This window comes from Pelobates fuscus, chromosome 6, assembly GCF_036172605.1.
Source record: "Pelobates fuscus isolate aPelFus1 chromosome 6, aPelFus1.pri, whole genome shotgun sequence".
Taxonomy (NCBI): domain Eukaryota; kingdom Metazoa; phylum Chordata; class Amphibia; order Anura; family Pelobatidae; genus Pelobates; species Pelobates fuscus.
In genome coordinates this window covers 309,717,309-309,729,408 of record NC_086322.1, presented here as the reverse complement: position 1 = coordinate 309,729,408, position 12,100 = coordinate 309,717,309, and the positions used below count along the sequence as shown (strand labels likewise).

General features: G+C 43.2%; 1 protein-coding gene across 2 annotated transcripts in view; it reads left to right on the top strand.

Annotated features, from left to right (window-relative positions):
* Positions 1-12,100, top strand: part of LOC134565981 (formin-I-like) — a 178,042-nt gene that overhangs the window by 96,231 nt on the left and 69,711 nt on the right. For both annotated transcript variants that reach the window (XM_063425689.1, XM_063425690.1), the window contains exons 7-9: positions 9,621-10,083; positions 11,626-11,794; positions 11,910-12,021. In XM_063425689.1, the coding sequence (XP_063281759.1) occupies positions 9,621-10,083; positions 11,626-11,794; positions 11,910-12,021 (744 nt within the window). The remainder of the gene's footprint in view (positions 1-9,620; positions 10,084-11,625; positions 11,795-11,909; positions 12,022-12,100) is intronic.

Sequence of the window (12,100 nt, the reverse complement as noted above, 5' to 3'; positions counted from 1 at the left end):
TATTAGCCAAGCTAATGACAACAACCCTTATATACTCCTAAAATCACCACCCACTATGAATGTTTAACACCTGGTTAGGCCTCTCTTTATTTGCAAACAATAGCTAATTTAAACAGCAATCAATGGCAAGTGGCTAACTAATCAAATCAAATGCCTTGTAATTACCAACAGGAAATCAAACCTTGTGCAATCAGTAACCTTTTCCGACAGATGAATCTTACCTGTAACAGTAGAAAAGAAAACTCTTAGCACAAATCTTAGACAGTTGAAGCTTCTGTAAAACTCTCCAGAATATCTCCAACCACACACACTTAGAAGCAACACTTAGATGAAGCAACCATTGCTCAGAGGAATTGCAAAAGAAAAGAGTTTGATCTCAGATTCTACAAGCCTCAGTTAGAATGTTAATGTTAAAGTTCATGACAATACAATTAGAAAAAGACTAAGCAAGTATGGTTTGTTTGCCAGGAGAAAGCCTCTTCTCTCTAATAAGAACATGGCAGCACAGCTTAGGTTTGCTAGTTGCATTTGAAGAATCAACAAGACCTCTGGAACAATGTCCTTTGGGCAGATGAGACCAAAGTAGAGATGTTTGACCATAATGCACAGTGCCAAAAACCAAACAAAGGAGGAGGTGGGTATTTGGAATTGTTTTGCGTGAGTGGGGGCTAGATTAGAGAACACATGGGGGGGAGGCTAGGGGAGAGAGACACATGGAGGTGATGGGGGTTTGGTGAGATAGACACATGGAGGGTCTGAGGGGGCTAGGATAGAGAGACACATGGGGTCTAGGGAATAAGACACATGGAGGGGTGGGGGTAGGAAATGAGACACACAGCGGGGCTGGAAAGAGGGAATGAGACACACGAAGGGGCTGAGGAGGGAATGAGACACATTGAGGGGTTGCGAAGAGAATGAAATACATGGGGGCACAAGGACAATTTTAGCACCAAGATTCAGTGGTTTATAGTTATGCCACTGGCTGTGTATAAACAAATGCCAGCAAACCTCACTGAACTGAAGCAACATTGTAAAGAAGAGTGGGTCAAAATTCCTCCACAACGATGTGAGAGACTGATAAAGTCATACAGAAAACAATTACTTCAAGTTATTGCTGTTAAAGGTGATTCTACAAGGTATTGAATCCTACGGTGTAATTAGTATTTCACACTTGGCTTCTCCAGTTAGGCATTATTTGTGTTAAATAAACCCTGTGTAATATGTCATGTGTTGTCTATTTGAGGTTGTATTGACCTAATTTTAAGATCTGCTAAGGACAAGATGATTGATATTTTGTCCTGATATGTAAAACCATAGAATTATTTTCCCATGACTGTAAGTGGATTGATTTCCAGAATTCTATTGTGTCCATTACACCACTGCTCTTTGATAAACATTGTGTGTTTATCGAGTTGTCCCTTAAAGGGACATTTATTTTCTTTGCAAATACACACGTTTATAATTTTACATGTAAAGTGAAAAGATGTTTGTATAATGCATTTATATTTCCCATTTATAGCTCACGTTTTTGAGAAAGTCATTTTAAAACATAGTTTACTGAGTGTCATTATTTCATTATACCTGGCATTTACTGGCCTGAATTAAATGTAATTCTGGGTCTGGCTGTGAAGTAGTTTGTTCGCGAATGAAATCTTAAAAGTACATTTTTTAAATCTTGCTCCGTTATGCAAGTTACACATTTCCAGCATGGAAAATTGTCTAGCGATAAACAACAATGTGCAATATTGCAAATGAAACACTTTGTAACAGATCAAACACGGATGTAACAATGCCAGGTACTTTAAATTCACATTCTCAGTAATTAGCCTTCCTTCTGAACTTTGAAAAACTTGAAAATACTGTTTTATTTCTCTAGAAGGGTGTAATTTAGAACCTTGGCTAAAATTCACATACCCCCCCAAACCATGAACTTGAGACTTCTGGTTCAAAAGCTGGTGAAAGATAATAATTTATCTTTAAAGTATATATGATGTATTTTAAATAATAAACTTCCATCACTATGAAGTTGTTCTGGCTTAAATAAATACCGTAATACCTTATTTATTTGAGTCACTGAATAAATTATCAGCACATATAGAGTTAATCCTAGTATCACAATCACTACAACCCGTAAAGGGGCAATCCATTTAGCAATAGTCCCAGCTGGGCTCCGATTCCACCTGGTTGCCCGGCGACGTGCTTCCAGCTTCTGATGTTCTGCAGCCATAACCACTCTGATCACTCTCAGCCAACGACTAACATTCTCAGGCTGACGGGAATTGAAATTACAATTCTGAATGCAGAGGGGTAAAACTCTATATGTTGCACTTACAGACTCATGGTGTAACCCTTTAATATTGGTGCCACAATTCTGTACATACACTGAACAAAATTATAAATGCAACATTTTTGGTTTTGCCCCTATTTTTTATGAGCTGAACTCAAAGATACCTTTTTTTTGTACACAAAATGCCTATTTCTCTCAAATTCCCCACTGGCCATTTTTAGGTCTTAAACTAAAGCATTAGTAAAAGTTCTGAACTGTTTTGCCCTTCCTCAATTCTTTATTCTAATTTCTAAACTTTAGAGACCAAAATGGCTTGATAGGCATATTTAATACAAAAAACCATGACCTTTCGTCTGTGTGGGTCCAAATAAAGTTGCCCAGCTCTTCCAGGAGGCAGATTTTCTTATCCCTTTTCTATATCTACACAAAAGGTAAACATATTGCTGAGTCAAATCATGGCAAGTATTCAGCTTCTCGCTGGAATTGTGCGAGCAATTAGCGCAGTCTGCAAAGGTCAGATTCAGCAGAGTGCCTCCCTCTCGAGAAGCATAACCATCTGATATGTTTCGTTGTCTCAGTTTAATGAGATATATTTGTAGCTCCAGCAGTTAAAATGTATTTTAGAACATTCCGAAGCCCAATTCATATTTTCTCGTAAACTACGTCAAGTAACAATACAGCCTGGCAAATGCTATTAAGTTAACCATCAATATTCATATAGAAAATATTATATTTTCAACACTTGTTGGGAGGTAAATGGGGCAGAAAGAAAACTCTTTAAAAATAACTTATAGCGAGTTAAGGACAGGGAGGTTGCAGTCACGGATGCATGAGATAATTTATTAGGATGCTAATTAAACCTAATGAAACCAAGGGACGAGCACAGTCCATGCATTGATAAAGTCTTAAAGGAGTAAAATAACAGAATATTACAAAGATTTGTAAGATTGACTCAAACATCTAAGGCTGGATGTGAGGTATGGTGGGGGTAATGATACACATGTAAGGCTGGAGGGAGTGAAATGAGACACACGGAGGGGCAGAGGAGTAAAAAGACATGGAGGGGTCTGGGGAGAAAGAGACAGAGGGGCTGGGAAAGGGGAACATGAGACACACAGAGGGGCTGGGGAAGAGGAGAATTAGACACACAGAGGAGCTGTGGGGAAAGAGACACACAGAAGTGCTGGGGTCAGGGAAAGAGACTAACAGAAGGGCTGGGAAAGGGGAGAAAGAGACAAAGGGGCTGGGGCTAAGAGACACATGAAAGGGGCTTGGGGGAGAAACACACAAACAAAATGCATCTTCACTGGTGTTTCCTGCTCTCCCTGTAATTTAGAGTCGACCATTGAGAGAAAGACTTCGTATTAAAGGGACAATATAGTCACCAGAACTTCTACAGTTTAATGTTGTGGTCCTGTTGTCTATAGCCTGTCCCTGTATGCTGAGCACTTTAAATGCTACCTTTTAAGAGAAAAGGCAGTGTTTACATCGCTGCCTAGCAACATCTCTAGTGGCAGTCACTCAGACGGCCACTAGAGCTGCTTCCTAGTCCAGTGCTGCACAGTGTGCAGCACCTATGTTGAGCATCTCCGCACTCTGCATGGATGTGCGGAACGCTCCCCATAGAGATTCATTAATGCATTGCATCTTTATGAGCAATAGCCTCCCAATGCTTTCCTGTCGGAATTAAGATCATCCAGTTGTAAGCCAAAGTGAAGAACACACTCATTACTTCAGAATGAGCAAGATAACGTCATTCTTTTTACTGCTGTGCAATAACATACATTCACAATGTCAGTCCAATTACGAAACTTTCCTTAATACGTCATACTCAATACTGAAACATTGATTATATGCCAATGCACGTCTGCTTACAACAAATCCGTTCTTTTCTTTATTTTGAAGTCCTATGAGTGCTTTCTTTCATGTTTGCCTGATAGTTTTCAGTTTTTTTCCCCCACTTCCATATCTGCACACTATGCTGGCGCGGTGCATTATGGGGCTGGAATAGAATTTTTTTCCAGGGCGGCTTTTCATTCCCAGTCTGTCCCTGCCTATAACTGGACCTGTTAGTGACTGGCTTTATAGCAGTGCCTGCTGGTAACTCAGTGTCTCTAGTTGTAAATTTGGCAGCAATTAAACAGCAAACAAATTAGCGTCAGGTATTTTAGGAAGTAGCGGCACTGTGCCAGCCTGGGTCAGGTGTAGGATTTGTGGCAGACGTAATTCTAATAAATTGATGGGTATGCATTTAAAATCTGTGGGGCGAGGCTTGACGGCCATGCTGAGAGGATGCAGCAGGCTTGAGCTCCTGATTAATCTTGCTATTTAATAGCTTTAAGGGATAGTAACATTCTGCCAACCGACAACCTGCAATTACCACAAGTGTTTGCTACATCTTGGGCGTTGGTGGTGCAGACTCTAAATCTGAATCTTCATGTTGTGGTGAAGCTGTATCCCTCGACTGGTTGAGGCCTGGTGCATTTACTCGATGGGAGAAGTGGCCAATCTCCCTGACTGGGACTTCATGGGCACTCCTGTCATCACCTGAGCCCCAAATTCTCCCCCCCCCCACCTCCGGGCCAGTGGGGGTTATCCCGGCCCCCACCAAGCAAATCAGACTCAACTTTTCCTGTTCCTGGGTGGCTCCAGTGCTGGCGGTCTCCACGCAGCATGTTTAAAATGGGCGATGGCGGCGATGCCACAAAGTATGTTCCATAGGTTTTGGTACGAAGCTGGGAAGAGGGCTTTCATAGAGTATTTGACGGCATATGTCAACGCTTCTGGTGGAACCTGAAGAGGCAGAGGAAGCAACCCCACTGAAGCAGCCTGCTTGCAGAGTTTTGAATCGGAGACTCCACTTCAGATTCCAGGAACGGGCCATGCGGGGTCCATGTATCAGAGTTAAGCTCTCCAGTCTTCCCTTGTAACAGATCACCTGGCACCCCGACTGGCTACCTCAGATTCCCCCCAATAACAGACAGGACTCTTGATTGAGGGTGAAGTAGAACAGAAGGTTTAATGGTACATTGGTTACTTGTATACAGTATTTTTCCACACGGTTACAGAGGTTTACATTAGAACACTCCCAGTTACTGTACACAAACTCTCCCCTCTGCCTGTAATACAATTAACAAACACAATGGGCTAACTTAATTACTCACAGGCAGAAAACACACATTTTTCCCAAAACACAGAAAACACCCCAAAACACCACATATCCCCACAAATTATACATCCCTGGATAGCCCTGATCTGGGTGAAAAGCATATCCCAAATTCACCCAGATCAGAGCAGGGTTTCAGGGAATTCCTGGAAGTCATTAATGACCGACCGCAAGCATGGCTTTCATGCCCAAAATAGTTCCACAGATTTAGGCTGTGCGGTCGGTCTATTTCTAGTGCTAAGTTCCGTTCGAATGCACGGACTGGGGCTGTTCGTGGAAATAGCCAATGGTGGTGGTCGAAGTGTCGAACACTGTTCGACTCCAGTCAAAGCGTTGAAGTTCTGGAGAAGGTAAAAGTTCAGCGGTGTTCGTGCCGGCGCATGTACGATTTGAGTTCCATGAACTCGATGACCAAACACCGCTTAACACCGGTTAACCACAGCTTCTGGGGGTAAATAGGCTGCACGCTGCACTTGCGGGTGGTCCGGCTGTTCAACAGTTTGTTTTGTTAACCCCATTTACCAAACCACATAGGAAAAAGACATGAACAAGCTTGTCTATGGCCCTGGAGCACAGTTTAACACAGGGGCCATAGTCCTAGGGCAAGAGGCCCCTCCAAAAACCAGTGGCGAGGTTAATTTCACCACATCCCTGAACATAGCCTGGTTACTTAAAGAGGAGCGTGTGGATATTGTGACGAAGTGCCCTTCGCCACTTGGTCCTGGAGAGGCCTTGCCAGCCTCCTCCCCTGTGACTATGACTCTTTGATGTACTTGGCTTTAAAGCCCCTATTCTACCTTCAGACAGACTATTTATGTAGGTTGCTTTATTTCTCTTATGTTTTAGTCACTCTGTACCCATTATAGGTGCAGTGCTTGGAAGCGTCCATCAATGGAGGGTACTCGGTCGGAGTACGGGGAGCTCCGTGGTGCAGTGGTGGCAGTGGCTCCGTGGTTACAGTGGTGGCAGCGATGGGATGGCTTTCCAGCATGAGGAGCAGCATCCTGGAGACACCGGAATTATTACGGAGCGATATGGAGCCAGCAAGTCCCTGGACAGCGCTCGAAGTGGAGGATAAGTTCGACTGTAGGTTACAGAGCCTCTTGGCCCCATTGGGTGAGCCAGTATCAGAGGCAACCAGGTTGGACTGCAGAGAAGGCGCCAGGAAAGAGATGTGGGATGAAGCCCTGGAGGGTGTCCAGCGTTGGCCAGGTGAGCGTCTCCCCAGCGAGGAGCAGCGACTACAGGCCCGAGTGGTCCTATGGATGCCTATGATGGGAGAACAGCCCAGGTGGGAGTTGGTAATGCAGCTTAATTCTCTGGCACTGAGGGAACTGGGGCTCGATGATGCATACCAGGCGCTACATTGGTATGCAGTTCAGCGTGTTCCCGGGATGGCTAAGTGCGACAGACCAGAGGGTGAGGATTACAATGGCCCATGTCTGTTATGGGACGCCTTTGCTGGACCAAGGTTTGGGGACGCTGCAGAGTCACAGCTATGGGACATATATGAATCCAGAGCAACCATACTAGATCTCCCTATGGATGAAGACCTAGAGCCAGACCTGTTTGAATTGGCCATCCAGGAATGGGAACTGGAGCAGGATTACCAGTACCTACTCAGCTCCAGTCAGTCCCAGTATACCTTGGAGCTACCGCCAGGGCAGTGGGAGTCCGAGGGAGCCGAAGGTCTTGTCCTTCCTCCCCAATGGCAGTGCGAGTTACAGGGAGCCGAAGGTGTCGTCCTTCCTCCCCAGCGGCAATGTGGGTCCCAGGGAGCCAAAGGTGTCGTCCTTCCTCCCCAGTGGCAGAGCGAGTTCCAGGGAGCCGAAGGTGTCGTCCTTCTTCCCCAGCGGCAGTGCGAGTTACAGGGAGCCGAAGGTGTCGTCCTTCCTCCCCAGCGGCAGTGTGAGTTACAGGGGGCCGAAGGTGTCGACCTCCCCCCCCCCCAGCAGCAGTGTGTCCTACAGGGAGCAGAGAAAGTTGGTCTCTCTCCCCAGCAGCAGGACAATGTTAAGGGAGTGGAGACAGTCGGTCTCCCTCTCCAGCGGCAGCATGTGTTTCAGGGAGAGGAGCACAGCCCCCTCTCTTCCCAGCAGCAGCTTACCACCAATTTGCCAGACGGCGCAGATGGGACCGTGTTCTCTGTGCTTGACCCACAGGGATGCTGGGCAGCCTGTCCAGATCCCCAGCTACCATCGCAGGAGTATCAGGAGGAGGAGGTAAGCCAATTCTCCTCTCCCCAGCTAACTCCTAACTTGGACCCAGGGTTAACAGAGGAGATGTTAACCCCCACTGACCCCCATGTTCCCCTGGCTACTGAGCCGGACCATGTCCCAAGCACCCCAGCAGAAGAGCTGGCAGCTGAGCAGAGCGCCGCTGGCCTCTGCCCTGCCGACCCACTTGTTACAGGACTGGCCTGCACCCCCCTCATCCCAGCAGAAGCACTGGCATCAGGGCATAGCGCCGCTGGCCTCTGCCCCTCAAGTCCCCACAGCGTGTTGCCCCATCATCCCAGAGGAATACCCAGGTGCAGTCACTGTTTGCTGTGGGTGGGCTGCTCTAATAACTGTTTGTTGTGGGTGGGCTACTCTGGCACTTGCTTATTGTCGGTGGGTGAATCGACTAACTTAGGCACTCAGGTGCCTGGTTAGTCTTCTCCCTGAAGGGGAGATATGTGACGAAGTGCCCTTTGCCACTTGGTCCTGGAGAGACCTTGCCAGCCTACTCCCCTGTGACTATGACTCTTTGATGTATTTGGCTTTAAAGTCCCTATTCTACCTTCAGACAGACTATTTATGTAGGTTGCTTTATTTCTCTTATGTTTTAGTCACCCTGTACCCATTATAGGTGCAGGGTGTGTGTAATGTAAGTGTTTATAGTGTGTGTGTGTGTACTGTGAAATGTATTGCCTGCTCTCCTGTACTTCTGAGGTTTGCTACCAACTAGGTGGATTTGGCTATGGAGCTTGTCTAGTGCCCTCTGTTGGTAGCAACAGCAATACGCACTACCTGAATAGCATGACTGGTGCATATGCATATTCGGGTAGATTTGCATATTGCTAATTCTGCAGGCACGTGAGATATTTTCTGTTAATTATTGTCTCCCCCACCCCTTTAAAAATATGCCATGGTGTTAGAATAAGTCACTGTATGTTGCCTGCTATGATTTGACTGGTTGTAATTTTATTGAGTTTTCACAGCAATGTTAATGTAATAACCATATGGGCTAGTCCCAAGTTAAATAAAGTTTTAGACAGTTCTTCTTGATTCCTCAAAATGTAGCCTTGTCTCATTATTGGAGGGAGATGTTATAATCACACTGGGGATTGCTATGCTCTGCATACTCCCCTGAGCTTGAATCACTTAGCTCTTTTAAGAGCTTGTTCCTGATACGCTCTCCTTGGAGGAGAGTTCTTCCCCACACAGTCCTGGATGCTGGAGGTTCATACAGGGTGGAAGGAAGAGGTCTTTCCCACACGGTCCTGGAGGACAGAAGCTGATCCAGGGTGGAAGGAAGACGGCGAGACTCCAGTCAAGCTACGGCGGTTGCGGAGTCTGCATCCATTAACGGAAGGTTCCATTACAGATATAGAAACAGGAGAGCGGCAGCGAGACATGGCATTCAGGAAGACTTCTACCCCTCCACACACTTGCATGGACTCTGCCTCTATCCTCAGGGCAACGGATAAAAGGGCTGCACATGAGAGGATACCTGTTACAGCTGTGACTTTACCCCACTGCCTAAGTGTGTAATGCTCTTACTCTCCAGCTGTTTCTCATGTCCCCCTCCTTCTGCTGCATTGGGCTTCTCTGCATATCCCAACAGCCTAGTCCTATGTCCTGAACCCAGTTATACAGCTCTTGGTGGTTTTACTCTCATATATACACATATATATTATTTTTCTTTTAAATATAGTCTCCTCATTTACTGTGTTGATTCCCTGTGTATTTAAATGTTTCTATCATATTGCTCCATCTCGTCTTTCCTAGACTCAAGCACCATATTATTACTGTTGATACATAAACGTTTTGCATATCCTTGAAAAAAATCATATCTCTTGTTTTAGTGAAACGTACAAAAGTAGCAATAAACATTAGATTAGCCTTGTTTTGTCCCTCGTGTTCTGATTAAATAGTATCTTAGTACTGTCTTTCCTCTTTCTAGGTTTCGTATTCCATTGAATGAGCAGACCAGGAATCGTGATAAAAGCCTGGGTATGAGAGATGACTGGGTGTCCCTGCTGCAGGAATATAGCTCTCACAACCCTCCAAGCTCTCTTAACAAATGTAACAGCAATTCCAGTGAAGTCATATTGGATATCAAAAGCAACCAGACAACTCCAGAACCTCTTCCACCAGACTTGCTTGCTGACAACAAGATACAAAACAATTTAAAAACTAGTAATGTATCTGATACTGTTTACTCCAGTATTCTTTCTGATAAGATCATTCACCAGGAAGATACCTCAAAACCAGAAATAAGCATTACTCAAAGTCTACCACAATGCAGGATCTCTCCTATTCTTTTGCCACCTCCGTTACCGGAACAACTACATAAACTGAATAATTCACGGAATATACAGAAACGGACAAAAGCTTTCCACTGGGACATCGTATTGCAGGAAAGGGTAAGAACCAACACAGTGATGTCATAGAAACCAATATCTATAGAAATGTGCCTTGTTCAAACCCATAAGAGAGAACTAGTTAATCTAGTATGCCAATTTGGAATTCAAAAAGTCATACAGATGTAATTTTTAATTCTTTACTATACACTGAAGCATTCTTCAATTCATTTACTGCATTAGCCTTGTACACATCCTGAGCATTCTACAATTTGTTTACTGAGTTAGCCCTATACACATCCTGAGCATTTTTAAATTACTTTACTGTGTTAGTCTTATACACATCCCAAGCATTTTCCAATTCCTTTACTTCAGTAGCCTTATACATATCCCGAGCATTCTTCAATTCCTTTACCGTGTTAACCCTATACACATCCTGAGCATTCTTCAATTCCTTTACTGTGTTATCCTTATACACATTCCGAGCATTTTCCAATTCCTTTACTGCAGTAGCCTTATACACATCCCGAGCTTTCTTCAATTCCTTTACTGTGTTAGCCTTATACACATCCTCAGCATTCTTCAATTCCTTTACTGCGTTTGCCTTTTACACATCCTGAGCATTCCTCAATTCCTTTACTGTGTTAGCCTTATACACATCCTGAGCATTCTTCAATTCCTTTACTGTGTTAGCCTTATACGCATCCCAAGCATTCTTCAATTCCTTTACTGTGTTAGCCTTATACACATCCTGAGCATTTTTTACTTCCTTTACGGTGTTAGCCTTATACACATCCCAAGCATTGTTCAATTCCTTTACTGTGTTAACCTTATACGCATCCCTAGCATTCTTCAATTCCTTTACTGTGTTAGCATTATACACATCCTGAGCATTTTTCAATTCCATTACTGTGTTAGCCCTATACACATTCTGAGCATTCTTCAATTCCATTATTTTGTTATTCTTGTACAAATATAGTTCCTCTACAAAAAAAATAAAAAAAAACATTAATTAAGACATCCTGGATATAGAGCACAAAGACTCATTACACCATAACTACTACAATGAACAACAGCGGTTATCGTGCTAAAAGTGCCATTTTAAAGGATGCATCTCTGAGGTAAATGTCCAAATAAAGAATAGGACCCCAAGCTAGTGCCATCTACATAATTTAAATCACTGACACAAAATGCTGAAAAGCTCTAGTATAGCCAGTACACTAAGATAGCGCTAAAGAGGATTTAAAAAAAAATACTTAATAGTTGTGTTTGCAGAAAAGAAAGTTCTATTAGAACATTGCAGTACCGATGAAAGAGGAAATTGTATCATTCACCCCTCTGTCTCTAGGGTAAAACTATAACCTGAACCATCCCAACTATCATAACGTCTTTAATTACAAAAAAATATATTACAAGCTTGTTCAGAAATATATATCAATATATTTGATATATATAAGCTTTCCAGAGATAAATGGTATGCATGATTTACGTAGAGACAGCATTGCATTATTCATTTTTATTTTCATTTATTCTGTTCTAAAATACTGTCAATGTGCAAGAAATATTATTTCTCATGAGTTATGGTATTTTATCTTTTAATTGCAGGTTAATAAGTCCATGTGGGCTTTACAGAACGCAGATCCAAAGAAAATTGATACACAAAGAATTATGAATTTGTTCCAATGTCACGAATTTACAGTTTCTGCCGATAATTCATCAGATTTGTCAAAAAATCTAAATATCCTTTTAAACAGTAAAATTGCACACAATTTCAGTAAGTATTTAAGTAGCCATGTTCTCTTCTAATTCCTTTTAGCATTCACTGGATATAGTTTGTCAATTGTTTTAGGATCGCTCTTGTGTTCTAATCAATAAATATTTTCATTCAGATATTGTTCTCAAAAGTTTCCACATGGCGCCTGTGCAGCTTAAAGACAAGTTATTCATCATAAATGAAAGTGACGGAGGGTTATCTGATGAGCATCTAACAAATCTAAGAAGGTGATTTTTTTATATTTAATGACTCAAAGGTTACTTCAAATATGTACTAATCCTAGACTTTGTGTACACATGTGTAATT